At 44.7% G+C, this 27,891-nt stretch overlaps 1 protein-coding gene across 11 annotated transcripts in view; it reads right to left on the bottom strand.

The window, feature by feature from the left end:
- The window catches only part of CLOCK (clock circadian regulator), a 2,930,945-nt gene that overhangs the window by 1,940,572 nt on the left and 962,482 nt on the right, over positions 1 to 27,891 (bottom strand). For 8 of the 11 annotated variants that reach the window (XM_069631637.1, XM_069631638.1, XM_069631631.1 and 5 more), the window contains one exon: positions 2,432 to 2,580. The exons of the other annotated variants lie outside the window; for them this stretch is intronic. In XM_069631637.1, the coding sequence (XP_069487738.1) occupies positions 2,432 to 2,580 (149 nt within the window). The remainder of the gene's footprint in view (positions 1 to 2,431; positions 2,581 to 27,891) is intronic. 11 annotated transcript variants of the gene reach the window in all.

The following is a 27,891-nucleotide window of genomic DNA, read 5'->3' as shown; positions in this document are numbered from 1 at the left end:
CGCAAAAAAGAATGACATGTCCCCAGCAGCACCACCCCTAAATTTAGGGGCCCCTGACAAACACACGCGTGCATTCAAACACTTTCACACATCATACAAATGCTTGAATGCACGCATTCATAAAATAAAAAACCTACATGAATATATACATTCAATTATTGTATGTATGCATACATATTACATTTTTAAAAAACACTGAACTACATGCATGCACCCCCACAGAACCCCATACCATGACAGGGCCCTCCACTCCTTACTGTCTACGTAGACACCCTGCCCGACAGGACAGGAATCCTATCCTGTCAAGCAGCGTGTTTACGCTGCTAGCGCAATCATGGGCGGCGACAGTGTCAGTCTTCCAATTGCCCCGCCAGCTCCCATTATTGTGCTGCACTAACAAAGAATAAATTGCGTAGTGAGGGACACTCCCTCGCTAAGAGACAGGCGGCACAGCCCCTTTACAAATAAAGCATACAGAGAACTGTACTGCATGAAATTCAGCCTCGGTGGCCAGGATACCACCACCCAAGCATGTCCTCAATCAATGTCCAGTAATCTGCTGTATCTTTCGAATAACCTTCACAAAGTTGTATGCCTCACATTTCTGAACCCTCACAAGAGGCACAGAGTTGCAGAATAGAGTGGCGAGAGAAGCTGATGTCGGTCCTGAGAGGGGCGTGTGGTATCGGGATTTCAGCTACAGAGGTCATGCAGTGGTAAGCGGACCTATCCATAACTTTCCCCAAAGAGAAGAGTTCAGCGATGGCATGCGAGCACTGAGACGCTAGGGTGATTCTGCTGCAAAGGTCACGCAGCGGAAAGCACACCTGCTGGTGATTTTCCCCAACGTGCAGAATTCAGCTGGTGGTGTCGCAAGGGCTCTAAGACGGGGGAGGACATGCAGAAGAAATTGCAGGGCCACACCGGGGAAGTAAACGAGACAAGCTGGGAACCACGAGGTACACAGACGCACACAACACCAGTGAGTTCACGGATGAGCTGTGACCCTGGGGCGCTGCGTGGTTACTCGCTGGCTGAGCCCAGACTCCCTATTGAATACCAAACTAATGTAAAACAGATTACAGACAATAGCATAAACCAGGGTAATACAAATTAAAGCAGTTAGCAGACAGACTCCAAAGACTCCATCTGAAAGAGGCGATTGCTATATAGTGGGTGATAAGAATAGCCAACCACATAAAGGGGCAATATATAAAGAAGGGAACCCAAACCACTAGAGTGCTTCAAAATTTCTTGCCAGGTAGAGCTCAAGCAGTGGTGCAGGGGTGTTGCATTTTGTCAAACGTGTAACTCTGCGAGGAGAACAAGAGGGTGGCTGGAGGTCTGAGTGTGTCGTGCTCTTCCAAAGTGCTGGAGAGCCTAAATACTGGGGCATATAGAGGTGGCTGGAATAATACAATTGGATAGTGTAGATTGTAGATTGAAAGAAGTTTGCCAGGTCATCACAGAATTTTTGTGTAGGGACGAGTTGGTGTCAAAGGCTGAAGACAGAGTTTGAAAAGCACTTTCAAGGGCTTTGCTTGGGGGGAACTTGTTACTTAATATGTTAGAAGAGTAAAATGCCCTCTTTGTCTGGTGTATAAGGGCTCTCTACTACTTGATGTATGTGGTTTTGCAGTGGGGCAGAGGAATTCCCTTTGTCTTTCAAGGGCCTGACTTTCCTCTTTAGATCTTGTAGGGAAGTAATGAACCATTTTGCTGAGAGGGATCTGCGGCTAGGTCTTGAGCTGGGAGTAGGTTGTCATGTATATATGTCAGACAGGAACATAGAGAATTGAATGATGCATGTTGGTCATTTCTTTGGTAAAAAGAACTCATTCTTTGTCGCAGTTATTTGATGATTACGTTTTTTCAACTGGGAATTTTATATAGAGAGATTGGGCTGGCAGTTTGGAGGTGGCATGGCAGGTTGCGATTGCAAATGGTATGGCGAAGTTATGTAGCTTGAAACAGGAAGGGGAATGTCAATGGTAAGGCTTTCATCCTGAGTGTACACAAGGTCATGCATGTGGCCAAGAAAATGGAAAGGTGTGGGGAAGGGTGTGGTAACGAGTTGTGTTAGTCTGAAAGAGTGATTGCAGAGTTTCAGGGTGTAGGGCAGCAGTGGTATCTGGTCTGTTACACAATACTTTCATGTTACCAATGACAAAGGGTGAGGAAATAAGAAGTTATGCTGTGAGTTCCCCCAAGTCATTGGCGAAGGTGGTGGTGGGTTTGGGTGGGAGGTAGAAGATGTTGCTGCAGTTGTTGAAAAATATTGCACATATATAACATTTGGCTGATCCTGCATTCTATGCCATCAGACTGAGATACAGGAGCGCATTTGTAATAATTGCATGAAATACATTGCATTTATTTTTAAACTGAACTAATGATACATAATGTCAAACTACAACGATGACCAATTTACCTCTGTGCCTCCGTAGGAAATCAATGCTTTTCTGTAATACAGTTGATTTGTCCATTTTCCGAGCATTTCCTGGAAGCATGGACCCCAGATCTTTGATTAGAACATTAAACTGGTCTCTACGTTTCTTTTCTGATTTATTTCTAGAAACTCTACAGAGGGTGAGGGTAAAGAAAAACAGTAATCATGTTTGCACATAACTGTAAGGTCTTTTTTTCATCAACTTTATTTCAGTTTTTCCAATAAAGTAACAAACCTAACCATACAAAAAGGTACATCATTTTTATTTTATTTTTTATTTTTGTATTAGTTGCTTTCATCAAGGAAACCTTGATTTTTCAACTTAAAGCAAAAAATAAATAAAATGAATTTCACATACTTTGTTACAATTCAATTACAAATAAAACAAATTATATACAATTCATATAAAACACGATTCAAATATAAAATACATCACATAACGACATAAAATATACATCATCTAAGTTGAAAATATAATATTCATATTTACAGCGGGACTCTTGTTCTAAGGATCACAATTAGCTCTGAGTTACTATTTTCTCTAGTAGCCTTAGACCATATAGAAAGTTAAGAATGGCAAATCTAACCGACTTCCTTCTACAATGATATAATAACTCCCACAATGTTGCACTAGTTACGTTTCGGTAGCCCTCAAACAAGTGTTCAAAAACATAATTCTCTGAGGAAGCAATGCTGAACATTCAGTACATAGATGTTTCAACGTTTCAGGAGTCATTTTACAAAATCGACATGACAGCTCAATCGCTGATAACATTCTACGTCTGAATAGAACTTCATGTGTTGGCCAGATGTTTAGGCGAAAGCGCAGAAAATCATCTCTCTGACGTGGGTTAGGAAACATGGTTAAATAGCTTTCAACTAGGCCATATCGTTTCAGTGCAAAAAGATTGTCAACAAATGTACGATATTTGGAACATGCGCTCCTTGTTTGGATCCAATGATGTTCCCATAAATGCTTTTTGGCTTTATCTGGGTTTTCAAGCAGTAAGGTTAAAGATATACCTATGTCGTTGAGGACTTTCTGTGCTTTCTTTCTCCAAACCGTAGGAAAAGCATCTGACCATGTTAAAAGGTAACTTGAGACTTAATAGAGCAATATTGTCAGAAGCCATTACACATTTCCGATAAAGTGAACATAATTTCCACTTGTAGGAGGCATAAAGTGATAGCAATCACAATTCATGCTTAAGTATTCATATAGGTTCATATAATGACAGATTCAGGACATGCTTCCAATAGCACCCCTCTATAGTTTCCCAATAATCATATGGTTTCCTCATAAATGCCTCGGTTCCATACGTGATGATCGGAATACATTTTTGTTTGTAATAGATAATAATGGGTGTCAATGAAAATCTGCAATATTTAGCTTTGATTAAGCGTGCTTGAGATACAGCTGTTAGGTGGTTAACCAATTGCTTTCTGGTTCTCGGCCCTTTCTTGGTTTCTGACTTTCTTTCTTTTACCCTTTTGTTTTCCTTTCTTGTCTATTTCTTTCAATTGCAGAATTGTTTTTTATATGCGCTGTTGATTGTTTGCCTAGATAGTGTATTTATGCGCTTACTTACGATGGTTGTATATTGTAATATCGGAATAAAAATGTGAATCGGAGATAAAGCTGTCAGGACTTTTTGCTTGACATGGTGATCTTTGGCATTTTGACTCGGATGTTGGGTTATCTATGTACCTAAATAAATATACGATGAAACTGAATTCAAAGTCATTGTCTGCAAAGGCCATCGATGACTGGCGAGTCTCTGTTTGGGAGCGCCAAATTGAATGACTTTTGTTTTCATTAGATTCATTGTTACACAGTTTTTCTTGGTGTATATATCCAGGGCTCCTAGCAGTGCTTGCAGGCCATGTGGGGTCTTTGAGAATAGTACCATATCATCTGCATAGAGTAGGAATTTGAGTTGTATGCCATTAATTTTTGGGCGATCTGCTATGACAACTTCAAAATGGGAACCTATAGCCGAGATAAAAATATTAAACATAGCAGAGGCTACCAGACAACCCTGTTTTAAGCCCTGAGCAGTCTGAATGGGATCTGACAATAAGCCTTCATTGTTTAACCTGCCGTGAATTGTAGTGCCAGTGTGCACGTCGATAAGCCATTTCAATATGAACCATGGACATCCTTTGTCCATTAGTTTTTTTATATAGCAACTCACGTGGTACTGCGTCAAACGCCATGCGAAAATCAATAAAAGCTGTGTAAAGGGCCTGATTTTGCTAACGAGCTTGATGAATGACACTATTCAGGGTGATTATGTTGACCGCTGTGCCTAGTCCCGGGAGAAATCTTGTTTCAAATGGGTCTCGAAGACCGATCGTGTCCAGCCATAGATTAAATTGTTTCAGAATTAGGCGAGCAAATATTTTTCCTGGGCAGTCCAGTAGGGCAATAGGGCAATAAGACTTTGGGTAAGCCCTATTGCCTTTCTTAAAGATGGGGAGTATTATTCACTGCTTCCAGGATTTAGGTATCTTACCTACTACAAATATATTACTGAATATTTGATGGAGAGTAGTTGCCCATTCTTGCGGATGACCTTTTAGCATCCCATTATGCAAACCATCTGGACCAATGGCTCATGAGCAGCTTAATGTTATGATGCAATGCAATATATCCTCATTTTCCAATGGAAATGAATGGGACATTACTGGCAGATTAAGATTCCAAATCAGATCCGGAAAGGGAGAACAGTATAAGTCTCGAAAATACCCCTATCAGTCATCGTTGAATATGGCACTAATTAGTACGGCGCCTTGTGTCTTGTAAGTGGCTTCATTCAGATGGACCCAAATACCACTCGTGGATGTATTAATTATTTGTTTTAACATTTGCTCACCATCTTCCTGATGTTGGAGAATCCTCTGACCTTTCAGCCAGTTTTTATAGGTAATTTTTAAGTGCCTTTTCACTAATGCCCTGATGGCCATCGGTTGATGTAGCAGATTATGAATGGCCCGTCTTAGGTTAGCTGATGTTTATATCTATGCTTAGATCAGGCATTATGACTTGCTTGAAAATTTGCATCATCTGGATTTAGCAATCTGAGGCATTAGTAAATGGAGAGTTGAAGATTTTACTAATGTTATCTTTATATTGGTTCAACTTGTGTGGGTTCCACTGCAGACGGGTGCCACTATTATTCACTTTTATATTCAGTAAGTATGTATTTTTTTGTAATGGGTGCCGTCTTGATGGAAGCTTGCAACACATGACCAACATATTATGATCACTTGTGCTAGATGGTATCACTTTCATAGGCTGTACACGGGTCAAAAAACTATTGTTTACATGGACATGTAGTCTAGAGTCGCTTGTTGCGTGCCTCTGCTCCAGGTGGATTGTGCTGGCACGTCACCTGCCACTGTGCCATTTATCATCACAAAGCCCCTTTCTTCCATGATTTTAAACCACCTGAATTCCTCATGCGTTCGCTCTGCATTACCCTCAGGAAGTAGATGTAAGTTCAGGTCACCTAATATAATTGTACAAGAATTACTCCGATCAGACAATACATTATCAAGATGCCACAGCAAATATGTGAAAAATAAATCTGCTGTTACATTTTCTTTACTCCAATATATATATTAATGACAGCGATGCTTAGGATACCCCTGCTCAAATTGACAGTTTGGAATTAAGGTGAGGGAGAGGGATATTTCACACTTATAAAACCAGTAGCTTTATTGACTGCCAATAGGAGCCCGCCAGATGGACGGCCCGTGGGCTTTTTAATGGTCAATGTTGTAATAATCGAATGGGACGCCCAAATCGGGACACCCATGAGCCACGTCTCCTGAAGTGCAAACATATCAAATCTCTCTATGCCACAGCCATATGAATTTAAGAAGTGACTGTGCCCGCTGGTGCTCCAGGAGACGAGACTAATGGTTTCCTCGGTTGCATCCTGTTATGATCTTGAACCATATGTTTGTGTTACTGGTGCGTGTATTGGATGGATTTCTATTAAGAAGATATTTGGGGAACGGTGAAGCACATCATTTAAGATTTAAACAATAATTAATCGATTGTTTGGATGTTTTGTTATTATTTGTATGGTTCAAATTCTGTAAACCCGTAGATGTTTTCTGAGTGAGAACAACACGAATACTGGAGGCCAAGTTGGCCTCCTGCTTTTCACCTCGTGAGCTGTTCGTTGTAGAAGGACCCTTTAATAGGGAACTCACATCAGGAAATAACAAGCTTGGAGCAACATTATCACTTTTACTACAGCCTTGAGTTTCTAGAAGGTATGAGTCGATTGACAACTTTATAATTTCCCTCAGATCCTGAGTGGGTAAGGTCACTTGGCTGGGTGTCACCGTAGGCATTATAGGAGTGATCGTAGTGTTCTGCATAAATTGAGTTTGCAGTGGTGGTGTCACTATGGTATTTCTTTGATAGGCTTTCTCGTGAGGAACCTGATAATTAGATGGGGTAGGTATGTGTATCGTTTGAGGGGGAATTCATTGACAGGCCTGTCTGTTACATTGATAGGACGTATAGTGGAGGTGGTCATGGTTGAGGTGGACAGCCTAGCGGTCGCCACTTGGGAAGGATCTGTTTCCTGAGATACTAGTGGAATCTGCATTATGTACGCATTGATGGAAGTTCTAATCTCCTCTCGAAGTTCTGCAATGTTCGAATGGGCCAAATTAGTTGCCATCACATGAGAAGCCATGGAGACTAAAGGCTCTTGACCCTCTGCCCTGTTGGTATCAATGGGGATTGTTGGGAACACTACGACTTGAGACTGAATTGTGGCCTGTTGAGAAGAGTCTGGGGGGGGCCATATGTACAGTTAGAGCCACCAAATCATCCAACGGTTTGTAGGTCATTGATGAGTGAATCTTGGGAATGGAAATACTCATGGATATGGATTATCAGGATTTCTCTAATCTAGTATGAGCCTTGATAAATCTTCGTGCATTGACTTTGGGCTGTGGGTGGCGACCTTTTTTGCTCGGCCTGGTAGATTTCTTCCGATCATCCTTAGTGTATTGGGGAAATACTGATTTAATTGCTGTGGTGTTAGAGGCCGGTGCGAAAAGCTCAAAGGCATTGGTTGGGATGGGTAACACTGAGTTAGTGAATGGTACGGGTTCCAAGAAGTTGGACTTTTGTTGTATGTCACTCGACATGTGTTGAGCTTCAGGCAACTGATGGATATTCTCATTAACAACAATATGGAGCACTGACGCATTTTGGTTGTCCAATGTCTCATGTATAGGTATAACCAGGGCGCTTCTATGTTTAGTGCTATAGTCAGTTTGAACAGGTTCTGGTGCGCTGGGAGGCTCACCAATGTTTCTGTACTCCTTAAGGAACGATTGGGTATCACTTTTTCCAATGTCGCTGGCTGCTCCAGGGCCATCTCCATCTTTAATGAGCTATTCCAGTAACTTTGTTTGATGAATCATTTTTCCATCAAGGACTTCATAGAGTTTTGCTATGGCCAGGAGAGCAGTGTTCATGGCACTTAGTGTGTTGTTAAGAGCCGGCGCGTCTGGGAATGAGAAGCGCTTCGTTTGATTTTTATGGGTGAAGAATTCTGAATCCTGGGCTATCTCCTGGAATCTTGAGCACCGCGGAGTGGGCGCTATGAATGAGGGAGATTTGTGTACAAAATGTATATGAGACCTGTCCGGTGCTTCTGGCGATTGCAACTTGTTCGCACTCTTGGTCTGGGGAGAGGCACTCTTGGCACGCGGAGATTCACTCAGCGCAGCTACATTACTATGCATGTATTCGTCATGCAATTGAATCAAGTCTCCAGAATTTGAGCAAATGTAGAGGATATTGGGGGTACGGGGGCTGGACTTGCTAGACATATCCATGAAATCCATGCCATCCTCGTCCACCTCCCCCGCTAATGTTAACGATTCATGGGCTGTGCGAAGTTTCTGCTGAGCTGCCACGGAGCACCAAACAGGTTCCATAATTTTGCCTGCGTTCGTATTTGTTCTCAATTGTAATGGGTCAATGAGTTGTGATTCGCCTGCTATGCCGGCTGACTCCAATGTTCTGCCTGGGTTCGTAGTAGTAGACAATTGCAATGGGTCAATGAGTTGTAGTTCGCCTGCTATAGAGGCTGACTCCAGGGTTGTGTCTGTGACCTCACTTGTTGAAGGAATACCAAGTGGATTTTTAAAACCAGTTAGTTCAATAGAGGTTATAGAGAATGTCTGCGATGCCGTCTCCAAGGTCATTTTGGGAATAATCAGGATTGGGTTGTCAATAGATGTTATATGTGATGGCTGCAACGCCACGTCAGAAGCCAATATCATTTGTGTTGGGACCGCACCATCGTGCGCACTCGTCTCTTTGGTTGGATCTGACTGCACTGTTTCTCTGGGGGACGGCTCATTGCAATAATAAGAGTGAATGTCTGATATAAAGGATAGCGAAAGCTGCAACTTGGCGCTCGTTAGACTAGCTGGAAAAAAAGACTGATTTTTTCAGGGGATTTTTGGCTGGCCGCCATCTGTGGATGGTCTAAAGAGGACGGCGGCACTAGAGTGATACATTGCATACCTTTTTTCAGAGTGTATTTCCTAAGCACCATTGTCTCTACAAGCAGTTACAAATAACCTTTTGAGACACACAACAATAGATAACAAACCGTAGTGCCCGCCGTGTAGGTGCTACAACCAGTATGGACGCTGCCTACGCCGTATGCTAGTACGCTAGACAGCACCACACTTCTGCACTGCACTTCCACCACTGCGCAAGCACGCTGGATAAATAGAACTCTGGGGAAGGGGGCGGGTCACGAGCCTCTACAACAGATAAAAATAAAATCAGTCGCCAAAAGTTTCTCTAACTTTTTCAAAGTTTCTTAATCTGCTGCTCAGAATAGTCTGTACCGCTCTGGGATGGCCAATGGAGACACAGCTGGTAGCTGGAAATACGTCACATCATGTAGGAATCCGAAAATTGCCTGAATCTGGCAAAGGAACACAGCGGAGGACAGCGAGACAGCACCACACTTCTGCACCGCACTTCCACCACTGCGTGCGCGCCACTGCGCCAGCATGCTGGATAAACAAAACTCTGGGGAAGGGGGCGGGTCACGAGCCTCTACAACAGATAAGAATAAAATCAGTCGCCAAAAGTTTCTCGAACTTTTTCAAAGTTTCTTAATCTGCTGCTCAGAATAGTCTGTACCGCTCTGGGATGGCCAATGGAGACACAGCTGGTAGCTGGAAACACGTCACGTCATGTAGGAATCCGAAAATTGCCTGAATCTGGCAAAGGAACACAGCGGAGGACAGCGAGACAGCACCACACTTCTGCACCGCACTTGCGCCATTGCATGAGCATGCTGGATAAATGGAACTCTGGGGAAGCGGAAGGGTCACGTGTCTCGCTCTGGGATGGCCAATAGGGACACAGCTAGTAGCTGGAAACACGTCACGTCATGTAGGAATCTGAAAATTGCCTGAATCTGGCAAAGGAACACAGTGAGACAGCACCACGCTTCTGCACCGCACTTCCACCATTGCACGCGTACATAATGAGAAATTACAACATATGTGGCTGTCGCAAAACGTATCTCCGTTCCAAAGGACAGAGCTCAAATAGACAGAGAAAAGAAACATAATCTGACAAAGTTCAGGGTCAATTGCAAATTAAGTCCCCCCTTACAAACTTGTGTCTATACATTCCTAGTATTTTTCAGCAAAATCAATACAAAAGCGCATATTTCAGTAACAGGTTTTTAAATGTCTGATGTAACGTTGCCATGAAATAATCAGCGAAGAGGGACAATTTGGAATAGAACTTAAGTACTGATTCATTTATAATGTGGCATTAAGCACCCTTTCCAAGGGCTGGAACAGGCTAACGGCCCGGCGGCCTTAGTTAAAGGCCAGAGCGAATGGGGCTAATTGAGAGTATTTTCAGTCTGTGAACAGCCCCTCTTCCCTTTCGATTTTGGCCTCACGCAGAAGAAAAGGAAGAAGGAAGCAGCAGCGGCTGCGAGTGCTGCCACCGCCACAATGAGGTAAGTGGGGAGGGTCATTTAGAAAGGGGTCTTAGGGTGGGGGGAAGATGGCAGCCGGGGGTACCAGCCATCAGGCAGCTTGGAGTGTGGGCTGAGATCGCCTGTTTCAGCCTGCGTTCCTAGCCACCTAATTGGCTGGCTCCCCACATCAGGGTGCTAATTGCTTTTATACTTTCTAGAATCGAGGATTCCCAGATATTTCCCCACCATATGGCTAGACGCAACCCCTCTGAAAGGCTTAGGATTTATCCCGGGGGTGAGTTCAGGATTGTAAAATGGGAGTAAATTGGCTCAACCCAGGCTAAAATCAACAACATCTATGTGCTTTGTCCCAGTAAATTAAGGGAGAGAGAGTTTCCGGCTTTCAGCCTGTTTGTTCAGAAAAGGGATATTGGACATAGGAATAGAATACTGATTATTTGACTTCTAGCCATCTGACTTAAGGTCTAGGGTGCATACTATCAAAAACATGAGAAATTTGAGAAGCCACTAAATAACTTTTAAGCACACAGAAATTCCAGCCATTCCAATGATATGGCACCAAAGCAAAGCCTATACAATTTTGGAGCCCTCTCCACCAATAGAAAATGAAATATTTTCTGCTACAGTTTGTAAGGTGATTGCCCCAGTTCTTTAATCTGCAAATAACAGAAGGAGGAATGCAATTGCAGAATAAAATTCATTTTCACTGTGTGTATACTACCTATCGTAGACATTTCTAGTGGAACCTATGTATCCATGTTTTGCTTTAGTTCTCTGAATAGGGGGTGGATTTTGTGCTTGTTAAGGTCATAGATGTTTGGGGTAAGTTTTATGCCTAAATAATCAATTGCAATGGCCTCTAATTCGAATGTAAATTTACTCTTTGGAATATTTAGGGAGTCGCCGGATCCGGTGATGTTTAGCCCTTTTGATTGAGTATACATGATTGATAACCCCATAGCTTTTTCAAAATCAGAAAATTCATGCTTTGCTAAGGGTAAGTAGGTTGCCATATTGTTTAGGTAGTGATGTACGTCATCTGTGAACAAGGCAGTTGTATGCATGGTTTTAATTTGTAACAGACCCTGAATATTATCATCTGATCTGATATTTCTGGCGAGAGTTTCCATTTATAGCATGCAAATTAGGAACAAAAGGGGACATCCCTGACATGTTCATCTCGTGAGTCTTATAGTGTCAGGAAGTTTGTCGTTAACTTTTAATTTGGTAATTAGATCTGAAAATGACACCTGCTCCAAAGTCAGTAGCTAGCAACCTTTCTGTAATAAAGTCAACTCTATCAAACGCTTTATTGGCATCCAATCGTAGAATGGAAAACGTTTTTTTAATGAAAGTGTTTATGTTGATTAATTCTATGGTTCTGTACATACTGCATATATTGCGTCTACTTTTATCAACTATAAAACCGGCCTGGTGGTTGTTTATTAGTGAGGGGAATGTTCTCATGAGGCATGCTCCTTTTTCATATATTTTTGCATGGATGTTTAAAAAAAGCAATCAGACAATAAGCACTGCTGTATGCAGCATCCGTGACCGGTCTACGAATCAATGTAGTGGAGGATTTCACCATTATATGGGTCACAGACTTTAATTCTAAAAAAGATTTGAAGATTCACATCATTGGCTGTGCAAGTTCTTAAAAATGTTCTATAAAAAAGGGCTGAAATGTCTTCTAGACTAGGTGCATGATTGGGCGGATGGTCCACAGCGGCTGGTTCAAACTCCTCTCTCACGATGGGGCTTCTAAGGTTTCTCATTCTCCAAAAGCCAGTACCATTTAGCCTGCCTAATATAATTTTTTTAGCCATTGAAGGTTTGGGGTCCCTCGACATGAGGGACAAAATAACTGATGCAGAATACGCCTCTTTTCTTCCTCCCCAAATTGCAAGGCACCCTTTTCATCCCTCGTGCCTGTTAACAATTTCTAGCTCTAGTAGTTAATTCATCTTTTATAACACGCTGAAAACCGGAGACCAGTCTCAAAGCGCAGGACTGCCATTCAAACCTCTGTTGCTCTGCATTGTCTTGCTTCCAAAACAAACACGTTGCCCCTGAGCTATACTCTCGACCCAAGAAAATTTAAGTTTGCTTACAAGGATACTGTGAAAAACACAACGTTGGCACTAGAATTGTGAATCCAAACTGTGCCAGGAGGGAAGATAATATAAACCAGGCAACAAATAAGTTAAGTGAAGCTCCCTGCTGCAGCATGCATCGGAGTAGAGAGGGTTTGAAAAGACAACTAAAACATGTATTCAGTATTAGTACTGAACTAAGTTTAAAAAAAAAAGTCAGAGTATATATTTCATACAGATATAACACAATAGCTTGATGAAATGATTGAATGTGACACAGGTCAATGCATTCCCATATTGTATTAAAGGTTACCCCTCTAAGAGATTCCAACCTGATTGCAGCTCTCCTGTCCCCTGGCTCTCTTCTAATGCTGAACTATGATTAAGTACCCTCCCGGACATGAAACAAATGGAGCAGTTGAGGCAGACTGTAGGTGGGGACGTGCTGGACCTGAGTTTGGGTCCAATTTTATGAAGAGAGCAGAGGAATGAGTCACCCCTGTATGTGGATGAGAAGCGGTGAGGGAAATCCATCTGATGTTCCCTGAAGTGTGTGACAAGGAGGGTGGCTAAGGAGAGGAGGAGCGGACCGGAGAGATCCTGTGGAGCCGGTGGGAGAAGCCTGCGGGAGATTGCAAACAACCAGAGTGAGCCACCCGGGCAAGTGGAGGAGCAGCGGTGAAGGAAAGTTGACTGGTGTTCTTAGAAGAGCCTGATAAGGTGAGAGGCTAAAGGGGACGAGGAGCAGACCTGAGAGACGCCGTGGAGTTGGTGGGGGAACCCTGCGGGAGATTGCAGGTACCCGGAGGAGGGGCGCAAGGTCTCTCATATGGCCTAAGGTGGCGGAAGAGGTGCTCTGAGGAAGCTGAGGACATTCAGCCCAGGTGATGAAGGGAGCGCTTGAGGAGGAGGCAGAAAGTACAGGAGGGCTCCATGGCAGGACTGTTAGTCTGAAAACCAATCCCTACCCCCCTGGGCAACCATACACCGGTCTTAGACAATCTTAGACACTATACCCCCACCTGCTTTTGTATCCCAGGCCTATGTGCACTGTGTTACTCCTAGATTACTCCTAACATACACCTATCTTACTTCTATGGACACAAAACACAAGACACAAAGAAAACACATGAATCGATTCAATTATAACAATGGAATACATTTATTTATGCACAGCAAAGCATAATTCAAACAATACTAAAACTGTTGCAACCATCTAATTTGCACCTGTTATACTTTTGGTGCAAATCTACCATGCAGTGGATAACTATAAGCCTTACAGGCTTCTAATGCAAGCCTGTGATGCAAGCCTGTGGTGCTAATGCAGTCTCAATGCTAGCGTCAGCAATCCTCTCCTTCATGCAGAATCAATCCACACCAATCCTTCACGCTCTCTCTCTAAACAATCCCTGTCTGATTTCCCCTTCTCCCAAACCCAAAGCTCTTTGTGCAAGTGTCTGTTTCTAATCAATCAGTTTAGTCTAGGCCTTAAACCATACTTCCCATTTGGCATCTCTCTGCTCTCCAGTTCTGTCTTTGTCATTCAGAGCCGGGCCTCGGTCTCCCTCTCTACCAGATCGATCTCATCAAGGCCTCATCAGGTTCTGCTGCACCAAGACACCTCTCCCTTATCGAACTCCATCAATCACCATCTCCCACAACAACTACCAGCAACTACCAAAAAAAAACTAGGGACTCTCCTCTCTCTTCATCTCTGGTTATAGTTTGCAATGACGCATTCATCCCATGGTTACTTACATTCTCTAAGCTAAGAATGTCCCTTTCTGTCTCAGCATTCTATATTCAGGCAGTGCCTGCCAGTCTGTGTTATGCGTGTACTTTCACTTCGTGTTCTGTCAGCGTGACATTGGACATCATATCTCTTTCATGGCCTATCTGTCTGCGGTGCCTGCAAAACACCATCTATTTCTCCATTCACTCCACTGTTGGCTCTGTCTGCATCACGAAATTCTCTCTTAGTGCCCGTGTTCAAAGCATCTCCTTGCCTGAAAAGGCTTCTCTCCCATCTTTCCATGTCGCGCTCCCTCCATGACCCCAACCTTTGCTGTCTCCGCGGCATACCAGCAATGCTGATTAGCCTCCTTCGCTTTCCCCACTCGGACAAGGGTTCGTGTGATCTCTGCCTGCCAAACAACTGAGCCCAGTGGCGCTTCTGTGTCTCCATCAGAAATGGCTTCATAATGCCAGCTAAATGCTTCCTAACGTTTACGCTATTCTTCTCGCAATGCAAGAGCTAGCTATATGCAAACTCATTCTAAATGCACACTCTACATGGCATTTCAAATATGACAGTGTGTCATTCCAGGCCTCATTCGTTCTCTCTAGTGTCTAGCACCTTTCTCTCCCAGCCTAAGCGCTACAATGCAAACATAATTCTAAAAGCATCTCTTTCAACAATAACATAACTAAGCAAACCCTTCATATAACAGGGCCTATTTCTCTCTTCAAATGCATAATGCAAATGGCTAATTCAAACTAAGTGGCAGTCTAATAACGTGGATAGTGTCTCCTTCTTCATGTACTACTAAACAGGATGCAATAATGGATAACTAAACATGATGAATGAATAACTGGATTCCTAAAGGGATAATACTGGATAACAATGAGTAATGGTTCTCTAACAAAGAGTACTGATTCTCTAATGATTCTCTTATGATTCTCTAATGATAACAAACCCAGGCATCCCCATTTTATCAGATTCCACAGGACTGAGAGGGAGAGGCAGCACATCGCTCTGCAAAGGTGAAAGGGAGAGGGCCCTGCTAGATACCCAACTTGAGGTGGAGGGTGGCTGGGAAGGAATGCTTAGAAGGATCAGAGAAAGGAAATGAAAGTAAGCCCTGGAGGGCAAATATAAAGAGAAAGAGGAGTGAGCGTTTTGTCGCTTTATTATTATATATTTTTTTTTTTGTCCCTCATCCCTCAAAAGGAATCTGGGCTGAAACACCATTGGAGCGGCCATCCTCCTATCAAAAGGAAAACGGGATTTGCTGGTGGTGCAGCGCCCCTGCCACACAGAGAAAGGCGAGGAGGAATAGGGTTGAAAACCAAGGTGATCTCCACGTGGCCATACCACTGGTGACAATGTGGGTAAAACAATCACGCTACTGAGGGAGCCCCCGGAGAAGCTGTGCTCTAATCAGCCATTTGGACTAGGTTGTATCAAACAGAGTGAGAAGAGTGACTGGGTAGCGCTGTGTTGTGCTTGCGGGAGGTGAAGGGCACTCTCACGTTGCGATAGACTGCAAAGGTGACAAAAAGCACAGTAAAAACTCAAGAGGCTCTGGCTTTGCAAAAAATCCACGAAGAGCTTGATATCTTAGGGAGAGAGCCCCCTAGGGTGAGAGGTCCTTCTTATAAACGAAAGGGCTGAAGTTTGAAGATGTCAAAAAACAGGTGAACAGAGACACACACTTTATCAAAAGGCACAAGAAACCACTGGAAGATATGATCCAAAAGGTGTGGAGAAGGGTCACGGGATCCCTTCTTGAAGGGGAGGGTATCCCGGAAAGACAAGAACATATGTGCAGCACGGTGGCTTCAGGTCAAAGACGGAATTACACTGAAAATCCTCACCATCACTCACAGATGCCTCAACAACACTGCTCCTACATACCTATCCGAAGCAATATCAAGGACCACCTCCACCCGCCCTACCAGAGCTCAGTACACCAACCAGCTACACATACCACCCATCAAGAGAGTGAACGCTGGAGGCCTAGGCTTCTCATACATTGCACCACAACTTTGGAACTCTCTCCCTGCCACCATTAGAGCTGAAAAATCCATCTATGCCTTCCGCAACAACCTCAAGTCCACATTCCTCAATTAGTACTACGTCCGCCTCCTCCACCCATGCCATGCATATTACACCATGCCATGCATACTGTATTATAACCAGAAATGTAATATATTGTTATTGTGTTTTTATATTGCCCATGCCTATGTAACTAAGCATGTACTGTAACAAGTGCCACGATGTCCGCGGACTGATTGTTTGTTTATTTATTTGGTAATGCGAGCCAAACCCTTGGGTAGCCGGGCGCAACGGTGTACAAGAAATCTTAAGTTTATTACAATATTTGCCATGAGTATAACGAGCACATAGGCAAGAAAAAATATTCAAGAATATATACAAACATATGTACAGGAACAAGGCATAACTAAGAAAAGTCTGAAGCACTCTAGCAAGACTATTTAACAGATGGGTATATAATCAGGTTTATAGGTCAGGCTATAAATCTAGGAATCATATATGGGCTAGGTAGGTGAGTGGGGATGCATCCTCGGCTATCTTAGTATGGAGAAATACATGTGGCAAGAGATATGTACGGCCAAGGTGGGAGTGGGTTGGGTGCTAGTCAAGTTATGTGTCGTTGGCCCGCAACCAATTAATTATCTTGTGCCTGAATTTAGGGATACGGTTGATCAGTTGTGTGGTCGAGTGGTAACTTGTTCCAGCAGTGAGCAGCTTTGACAGGAAAACTGGTTCCTCCCGCGGTCAAGCGTTTAAATCTAGGAGTCTCTAGTTTAAAGGTGTTAGCAGATCTCATGGGTCGCATAGAAGTTTTCCTTGTTTTTCTATCAGGTACGGGGGGCTAGGTTGTTCAGACATTTAGAGGTGAGGGAGGCTGTTTTGAGTAGGATTCTGTCCATTCTTTTCAGCCAATTAACCTCTTTCCTGAATTTGGTGACATGCTCTCTGTGAGGGATATTTAGTGCTGCTCTCAGGGCATTGTTCTGCAGTCTTTGAATTCTGTCTGTGATGTATCTGTTAGCTCCTGAGCACAGGGCATTACAATAGTCTAACCTAGACCTGATGAGAGCATTAGCTAGAGTGATACAGCTAGCACTGGAGAGGTATGGACTAGATGCACGGATGAGTTTGCAGGTGTAAGTGGTGGAGGAGGCGAGGGAGTTGACCTGCTTCTTGAGAGTGAAGGAGGAGTCCAGATAGAATCCAATGGTTTTTACTGCAGACATCACCTTGATAGGGTTGTTATCAATGCTGAAGGATGTGTAGTTTGGGCTTAGTTTTTGGATATTAGCTTCAGAGCCTAGGATTAGTATCTCCGTTTTATCGTCATTCAGGCAGAGGCCATGTGAGGCCATCCATGCCTGAATGAGGGTGTATATCTTGTTCACCAAGGCTGAGTCTGTCTCGTAGTCTCACGAAAGGGGTATGAGGATCTGGGTGTCGTCTGCGTAGTTCGTGTAGGTGACACCCAGTCTGTCCAACTTGTCAAACAAAGGCTTGGTGAAGATGTTGTACATGGTGGGGGAGACACAGGATCCTTGTGAGACACCACAGGTTATTTTGCTAGGGTCAGCAGAGTCGGAGGTGGAGAAGGCTCGCATAGTGCGATTAGCTAAGAAGGATTGGACCCAAGCTAAGGCATCTCCGGTAAAGTTGGCGGCAGATTCGAGGTGGTTGCATAGGACTGCATGGTCCACCAGGTCGAAAGCTGCCGACAAGTCCAGTAGGCGGAGCAAGGCTGTTTTTCCGTTATCCTTTAGTTCCTCGATTTGTGTCTTGAGGTCTAACAGAGCTGTTTCCGTACCGTGGAGTGGGCGGAAGCCAGATTGCCGTGAGCCAAGCAGGTGGTTAGCTTCCAGGTAATCCTGGATTTGTATGTAGGCGGCTCTGTCTAGGATTTTAAGTAGAAATGGCACAGTGGTGATAGGTCTTTAGTTGGTGGGAATAGCTGGGCCCAAGGTTTGTTTTTTTAGTAGTGAGAGGACCCATGATTCTTTGAGGTTGGTGGGTACCGTGTTGGATTTAAAGGAGGAATTTATGAGCTTGGTAATGAAGGGAGCTAAGTCCCTAGCTGTGTCCTTTATTATTTGTGCTGGGCAGGAGTCGCCCTTGAAGTTTGACGGTTTGAGGGACAGTATTATTTTTTCTGTGTCGATTATGGGGATGGTCTTGAACCTGAAGGGTGTGGTACACTTATTCTCCTGAGTTTGGGGTATTTGTTGGTCCGAGGGCGACGGTGTGGCCTTTTTCTTTACAATTTTGCATTGAAGCGAGGAAATTTTGTTAGAGAGGGCATTTTGTATGTTGGTGCACCAAACTATGTTTCTTTTGGCGATTCCTGTGGATGTTGAGAAAAGTAGCCGTTCGAAGCGGGACATGTCTCCTTCTTCTTCAATTCCCAGGAGAAGGAGTTTGGGGTCAGTCAGGATCGGGCGGCCCATGACCCTCGAGAGTCATTCACTCCATTTATGCCAAAAGTGTTGTATTCGCGTACATTGCCATAGGATATGGATATGGTTCCTTCTTCTCGTCCGCATCCTAGGCACTTGGGGTCGCTTGTTTTACCCCATTTGTACAGAGCTACTCGGGGATAGTATATTCTATGAAGTATTTACAACTGGATTAGCCTAATTCTCGCCGAGATTGCAATTTCTCTTGGATACATCAGGGCCGAGATCCAATCTTCAGGTAGTATCGGTCCCACATCTCCTTCCCATTTCGCTTTCAGGTGTGCCAGCTCCATCGTGGCAAAAGAGGATATGGCGTTATACATAGTGGATGGGACCTTGTTGCTGACACTGTCTAAGACTATGTTTCTCTCAATTGGCGTACACTCCGGCATGTCCGCTAGCTGATCCCTGTGTGCGCTGAGTGCATGCTGTAGTTGCCCATAGTGATAGCTTTCGGTGGCTGGAACTTCATATGTAGTCAAGATCTCAGCGAACTATATTATCTGATTGTTTGCATAAATTTGCTGGACGGTTTGTATACCGGCTGTTACCCAATTCGGCCACCTCGGGTGGTTACGGAGACCTGTGAGTTGGGCATTTTTTGGTCAGATGGGTTGGACTGGGGTGAGTTTGTTGTCCCATCCTATGTGTTTGTGTGATTCCTTCAATACTAGGGCCATGTGCGCCACTATCGTGTTTTCGGGAGGGCGAGTCTGTCTAATGTAGAGACTTTCAATCGGGGACATATCGTGTCTTGCCGCTAGTTCGGCCTTTATGTGTGGGGTGGTCAGGTCACTGTGTAGTATATCATTTACTGTCCCCATTTGAGACGCCCAGTAATATACTCGGATATTCAGGAGACCTATTGCCTCCCAGACTGAAAGTTAAAGGGTTTTGAGAGCTATTCTCCGGTGTTTCCCCCCCCCAGAGGAGTTTACGCGTTGTATTATCTATTTTACGGAACTCTACGGCGGGGATATGGAGCGGGGCGTTTTGGAGGATGTATAAGAACCGGGGTAGGGCTAACATCTTGAAAAGCGCTGCCCTGCCTAATAACGTCAATGGCAGTGCTTCCCAGTGGGCCGCATCTTGCGCGTATCATTTACTTAATGGATGTAGGTTATGGGTCAGGTATTTGTTCAGCCTGTTTGTGACTATGATACCCAGATAGCGAAACTGTGTGGTTTCAATTTGGTATGGGGATTCAGATGACGGTATACAGTCTACTCCCTTCACCAGGAAGAGCACAGATTTGGCCCAGTTCACTCTGAGACCACTGAAGGCTCCATAGTTTATCAGTATTTGGGTAACTATAGGGCAAGAGACCGCCGGGTTGCCTAAATATACCAGGAGGTCGTCTGCGTAAAGGGATACCTTGTCCTGCCAACTTGGACTCCACCGGAAGCCAGTCCACGTGGTTGTGCCTCTCAGAAGGACCGCGAATGGTTCTATTAATAATGCAAACAGCATTGCCGCGAGCGGACATCCTTGCCTGGTGCCTTTTCGCAGTCGTATGCTGCGCGAGGGCCAGCCATTTACTCTCACTTCTGCTGACGGATTGCTGTAAAGGAGCTGTACCCATTTTATAAATGCTTCCCCGAATTGCATCTTGTGCATTATTGCCCATAAGGCCTCCCAATAAACCGAATCAAAGGCCTTTTCGAAGTCTATGGCCAATAGTGCCAATGAATGTTGTAACGCGGGAGCCCGCTCCAATGCCAGATGCAACCTGCAAATATTCATTCTCGTTGACCTTTGAGGCATGAAGCCGCATTGGTCCGGGTGGATTAACACTGTAATAACCGTTTGTACCTTATTGGCTAGTACTTTGGCCAGTATTTTGGCTTCACTGTTGATTAGGGATATGGGCCGATAGGAGGTGCATTCATCTGGGCCCTTTTTGGGAATCACTATAATGGTGGCCTTACGGAGATCAGGTGGGAGCTCACCCTTTGCTATGGAGTGTTCGAACATATTGAGTAAATGTGTGGGTATGTGGGTATGTCTAAATGATTTATCTTTTTCCAAAAATTAAGTGGGAAGCCGTTGGGTCCCAGGATTTTGCCTGTTTGGAGTTGTGTGATGGCTTCCGATATTTCATCCACTGTTATTTTGCTGTCTAACATGTTGGTTTGCTCAGCAGTGCAGCGTCTTCTGTGCCAGTATGAGGGCACTATTCGTCTCGGGGCTGCTGCTGGCAATGTGCTCTAATTCTTTGGACAACACCTCCCTTTCAGCTTCGATGATTCGTTCACGTTGCGCCTTCTTTTTAGCCGATGTCCACGAAATGATTTCGCTCCATAGGACTGGCTTCTACGCCTCCCACAGTATGTTAGGGTCTTCAACCGAATCTGCATTTAATTCGAAGTAGTTGGTGGTGGCTACCTCTATCTTCTCTTGTAGCTCTGGGAACCCCAGGTAGTAAGAGTTCAGCCGCCATGTGGGAGGCGGGCGAGGCCTCTCTGTTTCCAATGCAAGTAATAATGGAGAGTGATCGGAAATCCCCCGGGGGAGGAAGGATGCGTTGCATGCTTTATGTATGTTCTGATGTGGTAAAAAGAAGTAATCTATTCTGGACATGGAGGCATGAGCTCCAGAGTGGAAAGAATATTCTCGAGCATCCCTGTGTAGTTCTCGCCACGTAACGCGCAGCCCCATGTCAGACACGAAGGAGGCCAGTTTGGTGGTAGTAGTTGGACTTCTGGCTCTCAGGTGCGTACGATCTAGCGGGTTGTCCATTACTTCATTAAAGTCTCCTCCTATCGCCCATGTGTCCGCGGAATTAGTTGACAGGATGGGGGTAATGTTGGTTAGCAGAGTACTAAGGAGGGTCGGCGGGGAGTACACTGCCATGAGAGCAGGAGTTTGACTCCAGAGCATTGCCTGAATGTGTACATAGCGGCCACCGCTATCTTGCGTTACGTGCTTGATCTCCAGTGGCAGCCTTTTATGAATTAATATGAGCACCCCTCTCGCACCCATTGAGAAACCCGCGTGCACCGCGGTGCGGTAGTTAGATCTTTGGAAGAATTTACATACGTTTCCCGCTAGATGCGTTTCAGTCAGGAAAGCTATGTCCGGGGAATGCCTGTTTATGTGCTGCAGTACCAATCTTCTTTTGATACAGGATCCTAGCCCATTCACGTTCCATGACATTAATAACAGTTTCTTTTCATTCAAAACAACCATATGCGCCATTGAGTGTCTGGAGTTTATATACGCCTGTGCATTTCTGCGAATGTAGTCGTGGCCTTTTCACTGTGTTTGCCCTGTTTGTTAAGATCATAATACCGTTGTGTGCTAAACATTGAATAAGAACCAAAAACTCTAACTCCCCCCCTCCCCATACTCCTCCCCCAACTGAAGTATCTGTCGGCCCATCGTAACTTTCAATCAACTAAACTTTGTCCTCATGCGCCCGCCCTGCTTGGTTTAGCGCCGGGCAGTGTGGCACCCGGTTGTGGTGCTTCGGGTTTGTGACCTTGTCCGGGAGGCAGCTGTTTGGTGGGCCGCCAGCTTGATATGACTTATATCCTAATGTACATTGTGGAGCGTGGGCTCCGATCTAAGAAGTGCCTGTTTTCACCGGATGAAATCAGGATACAGCTGGCGGCCCCGGAAGCTCTGAGGGATCACGTCCTCATCGTTCTTCTTAGTTTTGATTATTTATTTTTTGTAAGATTTGGCAAATTCAGTTAGGTTATTTTTGTTGTTTTCCGTGGGTGAGTGGCGCCAGATAGATTTGAGCTTTCTTTTTTGTAGTCTTAGAGTTTTGAGGTGGGGCGTAAACCAGGCATTTAGGTGGGCTTCCTGTTTAGCTTTGCGCAGTTTGATTGGGGCAGCTGCGTCTAGTGCTTTGATCATAGCATCAATGAAAGTATTTATTAAGACGTCAGGGTTGTTGCTTTCCAATCCAGACATGGCTGGAAGGAGGAGAGGGATAATATTTCCAGCAGTCATATCCTTCTTACTTCTAGTCGGGAGAGGGGGAACCATGTTGTTGATTTTGGGGCTCAGGAGATCTAATGTGGCAGAGAAAGTTATTAGATAATGATCATGTTTGTGGAGCAATATCTGTAATACTGATATTGCAATTCAGTTCAGAAACCCAGTCGAGGCTCCTTCCTTTGATGTGGGTAGGGGAGAGGACTTTTTGATCAAGCCCGTGGTCCTTGATCAGGGCTGCAACTGACTCCGCCTGTTTATTGTCAGTTTCATTAAAGCCGAGGTTAAAGTCTCCCAACAGTAGGGTTTGGGAACGGTCTTTGGTGTTGTCTATAATGCTAGTTAGATCGTCTTCAAAGGTGCCTAGTGGCCCAGGAGGTCTATATATCAAGTGGATCGAGAGTGTGCGATTATTGGAAAGGGACATTTTGGCTGTGAGTGTTTCACAGGATGAGTAGAAGGCTGACGTGACAGGTCTGATGGGATGGTAGATATTAAGATGATAGCTAGTCCACCGCCTCTGGCATTTGGTCTGTCAGCTCTGAGAATTTGGTATTTATCGGGCACTGCTAGCATTAGTGTTGGTCCTGCAGCCTCGGGAAGCCAAGTCCCAGTTATGGCCAGTAGGTCCAAGTTGTCATTATTTAGGATGTCAGCAATTTCTGTGGCGTGGGCCACCACTGATCTTGCGTTAATAAGGGATCCTATTAGCGTCAAAGAATTATTGTGTTTGGTTGTTTGACAAGTTTTAGGTGGTATGGTATCTAGAGTTGTGCGAGTTCTAGTAGAGGTTTGAGCGCTGGTGTAGGTGGATTGCTTGACTAGTTCCTTGGCTGGGTATTGGTGCGTCTATTGGCATTATTCAGATGGTTACTTACAGGTTCATAGAAGCTGGGCAGTCTAGACCTGAGTCTCGAGTTTCTATCCTTGGGGGGGTTTTACAAGTAAAGGCCATTATACTAAATATAGCGGTGATGAGTATTAGGGTCAAGGCGACTTTGATGAGGCAGGTAGGGGACATTTCTGTTTAGGCCAGGAGCATCTTGTGTGCTGGCGTCTAGGTATTTTACTTTGGGTCGCAGATACGTGCAGTGTTATGTCTTAAATGCTAATGCCTAGGGCACTAATGACTAGGGAGTACAGTAGGCTAACATTCAGTACATTTAAATTGTGGAAATGCAGTGAGGATTTTCACACATGCTGGTATCTAGATTCAATTTTAGCGCACAAGGCCTAAAACACTAATGACTGGAGAGCACAAAAAGGGCTAAGACACTAGTGACTAGGGGGTACATTAAGCTAACATTCAGTACATTAAATTGTAGAAAAGCAGTGAGGATGTTCAAACCTGCTGGCTTCTAGATTCCATTTTGCACACAAGGCCTAAAGCGCTAATGACTGTAGAGCACAAAAAGGGCTAAGACACTAGTGACTAGGTGGTACAGTGGGCTAACATTCAGTACATTAAATTGTAGAAATGCAGTGAGGATGTTCAAGTATGCTGACATTTAGATATGATTTTAGCACAAAGGTCAATAGCACTAGTGACTGGGAGGTACAGTGTACAGACATTCAGTACATTTGTGTTATAGGAATGCAGTGACATACAGGGCCTAGATGTGCTGACAATTACATGTAAAATTTTAGGGTACTAACATCAGAATATAGTGCTTCAGTTTGGCTGGCAAGTCAAAGGAGTACACTTGTAGTAAGGTCAGATAGAATGCTGCAGTCTAATGTAGATACATCTGCACTGGTGGAGCAGATCACTTTGCATAGTTTGATTAGTACATGTATTTGGATCACGAGCGTTTAATGGAAGGTGCTTAGGAGCGGCATTAAGAGGCAGAGCGTGCAATTAGGTAACAGGCATCACTCAGGTGTTAATAGGTGGGCGTAGTTGTACGAGGCAACTCAGAAAAACCTATACTGGTGTGGACACTTGCTGAGGGTAGTTGTGAGAAAGTACCTTGAGTTTTAGGTCCGGCGAACAGAGTAACCGGCCGACGGCTGGGAAGGCGTGGACAGGCTGGGACAAGTAGAGAGCCTTACTGCATCCGGCCTTGATGCTGGAGGCCGGTGACGCCTGCCGGCTTGCGGATTGGCTGTTGAAAAGGGCAGGCGAGTCAATAGAGCAAGTCTGCAGCCTGGTGGAAACTCAAGCCAGGAAGTAGCTAGGCTGGAGATTTCGGGCAGCCATCTTGGAATGGCTGTCGTGGCTGCACATCAATACAGAATTTTCGAGGTTGCAGGGATAACACGGGTTACAGAGTGTTTTGGAATCGGTTGTGAGGATTCAGCATCACACGGGATGGTGCGCGCTTAAAGCGGCGCTATTGGCATTATTTTCAGGTTTTTTGGCGCGGGTGTAGGCGAGCACATGGGCCTACCTATGATGTGTGGGGAGAAGCTCCTGCTTCTCTCCCATGCGGCGGCGGTGCACTGCTCCAGCAGCGTTTGGGGCTCCCGCTCCCTCGATGCCTGGTGATGTATGGATCACAGGCTGGGATAGGTAGAGAGCCTTACTTTGTCCGGCCTTGATGCTGTTACTGATACTGATGCGCGCTATATAAATGCTAATAAAACAAAACAAAACAATATGGGAAGCCAAGGCGGAGACCAAGCGGTCACACAGGTCATTCTTAAACAATATTTCCAGGATTTTGTGGAAACAATTGCAGGGACAGTCCAGGCACAACTGGATAAAATGCGCGAGGAGCTAGCTTCAACTTTGCACGAGATAAAAGAGTGGATACTAACGAGGCAGCACTTCAGGAACTTGCAGAAGAGGCGCAGAAAATGGACCATCCAGTAGAATATCTAGCACCGGCCACACATAATGTGGAGTTACAGGGTGAAGACCTTGAAAAGTGGTCCAGGAGATTGAGTATAAGGGTAAAGGGCCTGTCTGAAGAAGAACAGGACAAGGACCTTAAGGCGGCAATCTTGCAAATATTCACTGACTTGGCAGATCTGAAAGACGAACCCGAACTGAAGTTGGATCGTGTCCATAGAGTGGGACCATTGTGGAAAGAACCGGGAGCAAGACCGAGAAATGTCTTGGCGGGCCTACATAACTAAACCCACAACAAAGGAATACTGGGGGCAGCAAGGAAAGTGAAACAGTTGTCCTATAATGGATCGAATCAGCAACTCTTCCAGGATTTGTCCCAGATAACATCGATTAAGAAGAAAAATATTGGGACCGGCTGTGAGTTTCCTTCACGATAAAGATGTCTGATACCGTTGGACATTTCCTTTTGGCATGGTGTTTGAATGGGATGGCAGGCAACACCAGATCTCGTCCTGCAATTAAGATGTGAGTATACTCACCCTAGAATAAGAAGAAGCAGAGTCCAGGGTGCCGACAAAGGCCACACAGGACAGGAAGAAAGAATGGACTGCAGTGAAGCGTAGAAACACAAGGAGGAAAGGTACTCTGTGGGACAGAAAGGGGTCCCAGTACTGGAAGACCAATGGAACGCTCTGGAGAACTCTAATGCTGGCTGGTAGAACTTACTGCTCTGAAGAATGCCTATATAAGGTTGCCCAGGGAGGGCAAGAGTGTTAGCAGATAAGGGTCAGGGGTAAGGTGGGAGTTAGGATCGAAATATGGGCTTCGCTGTGCCTGCACAGGCAGGGGCTGGGTTGTTGTTTGGGCTCAATCCCCGGGAGGACGGATTGGGAGGGGCTAGAGGCCGGTTGAGTGCACCCAGCGAGGGTGGGGGTGAGGGGAGAGGACGGGTGTGGGAAGGGGGGAGGAGTGGTCCCATCGAGTATCCACTGGAAGTACAGCTAAATCGCTGGTCTAATTAGGAGATGGCTAAAATGGATAGTTTAGGAATTATGTCTCTGAATATTAATGGGTTGAACTCACCCCTGAAGAGGAAGAAGCTAGAAAGATTCCTCCAAAGGGAAAAACCTGACCTCTTGACTCTACAGGAAACACATGTGCAAATAGTGACAGATACAAAATAAGGATACAGGGATACCGACAAATCTTCCAGTCTAACGGGGGGAATAAAAAAGGAGGGGTGTTAATAGTGGTGTGGAACAATCTAGACATCACTGTTGGGGAGTGGGAAAAAGACACCATGGGGAGATATGTGGCTGTCACTCTACAGGGGAAGGGGGAACTCTATATTCTGGCCACCTTATATGTGCCCAATGCGTGTCAGGATGGATTTATACAGAACATCTTTAACAAGCTGGTAAAATTCACTAAGGGGCAAACAGGTGATTTTAACATATCCCGGGACCTGGGGGCGGATAGGAGTAGTGGAACGGTGGGAATGCAAGGCAGACCTTCGAGAGAATTAAGTGAGAAAATAGGGAGACTCGCATTGGTGGATGCTTGGAGGGAAAAGAGGGGTGATAGTAAAAGACATCCTCCAGGATTGACTACATCTGGGTATCGCAGAATTTGTTAGGCCTGGTATTAGAAATTGAGGTGGGAGCTATAGCACTATCGGATCACGCCCCTTAAACCCTGATAGTGCGGAGGAAAAACATGTTGCCCGGGCTATGGAAGTGAAAACCCAGCATACATATTTAAGGACTAAGTTCTGAGGGAACAGTTACGAAATAGTATAGAGACATTTTTTCGGGATAATAAACTGGGGGACACGAACCAGCACGTAAATTGGGATGCATTTAAGGCAAAAAATAGAGGTAGGCTTATTGCAATTAAGGTCCAAAGAGATAAAGAAAGAAGAGGTCTGGAAAGGGAGCTGGAAGAAAAGCTGAAAAAGGTGATGGCAAGTATGGGGGTGGGACCTAGTGGGAAAGTTCGGAGAGAATATAGGGCCATAAAGGGCCAATGAGATATTTTACAATCAAGGGAAGAAAAACGAGCATTTTTGTCCCTTAAACAGAAATATTATGGAAAGGCGAATAAATCTGGTAGGTTGCTAGCAAGGTTATTAAGGAAAGAGGAAAAGGCAAGAACCATATTAAAAATTAAACAAAGAGTGGGAGGGGAGAGTTCAGAGGTAAATTACATTATACAGGAATTTTCATCATACAATAAATCTGGTAATCCCGTAGAGAAAATACAATTGGACTATTTGGTGGGATGTGACCTTCCAGCAATAACTGAACAAGAAAAAATGGACTTGGAAAAAGACAATGACGGAGGAGGTTCGTAGGG

The sequence above is a fragment of the Ambystoma mexicanum genome, chromosome 6q (assembly GCF_040938575.1).
Source record: "Ambystoma mexicanum isolate Mex_15411 chromosome 6q, UKY_AmexF1_1, whole genome shotgun sequence".
Classification (NCBI taxonomy): Eukaryota; Metazoa; Chordata; class Amphibia; order Caudata; family Ambystomatidae; genus Ambystoma; species Ambystoma mexicanum.
Note: the sequence above shows the minus strand (reverse complement) of the source record. Positions and strands in the feature narration are given on the sequence as shown.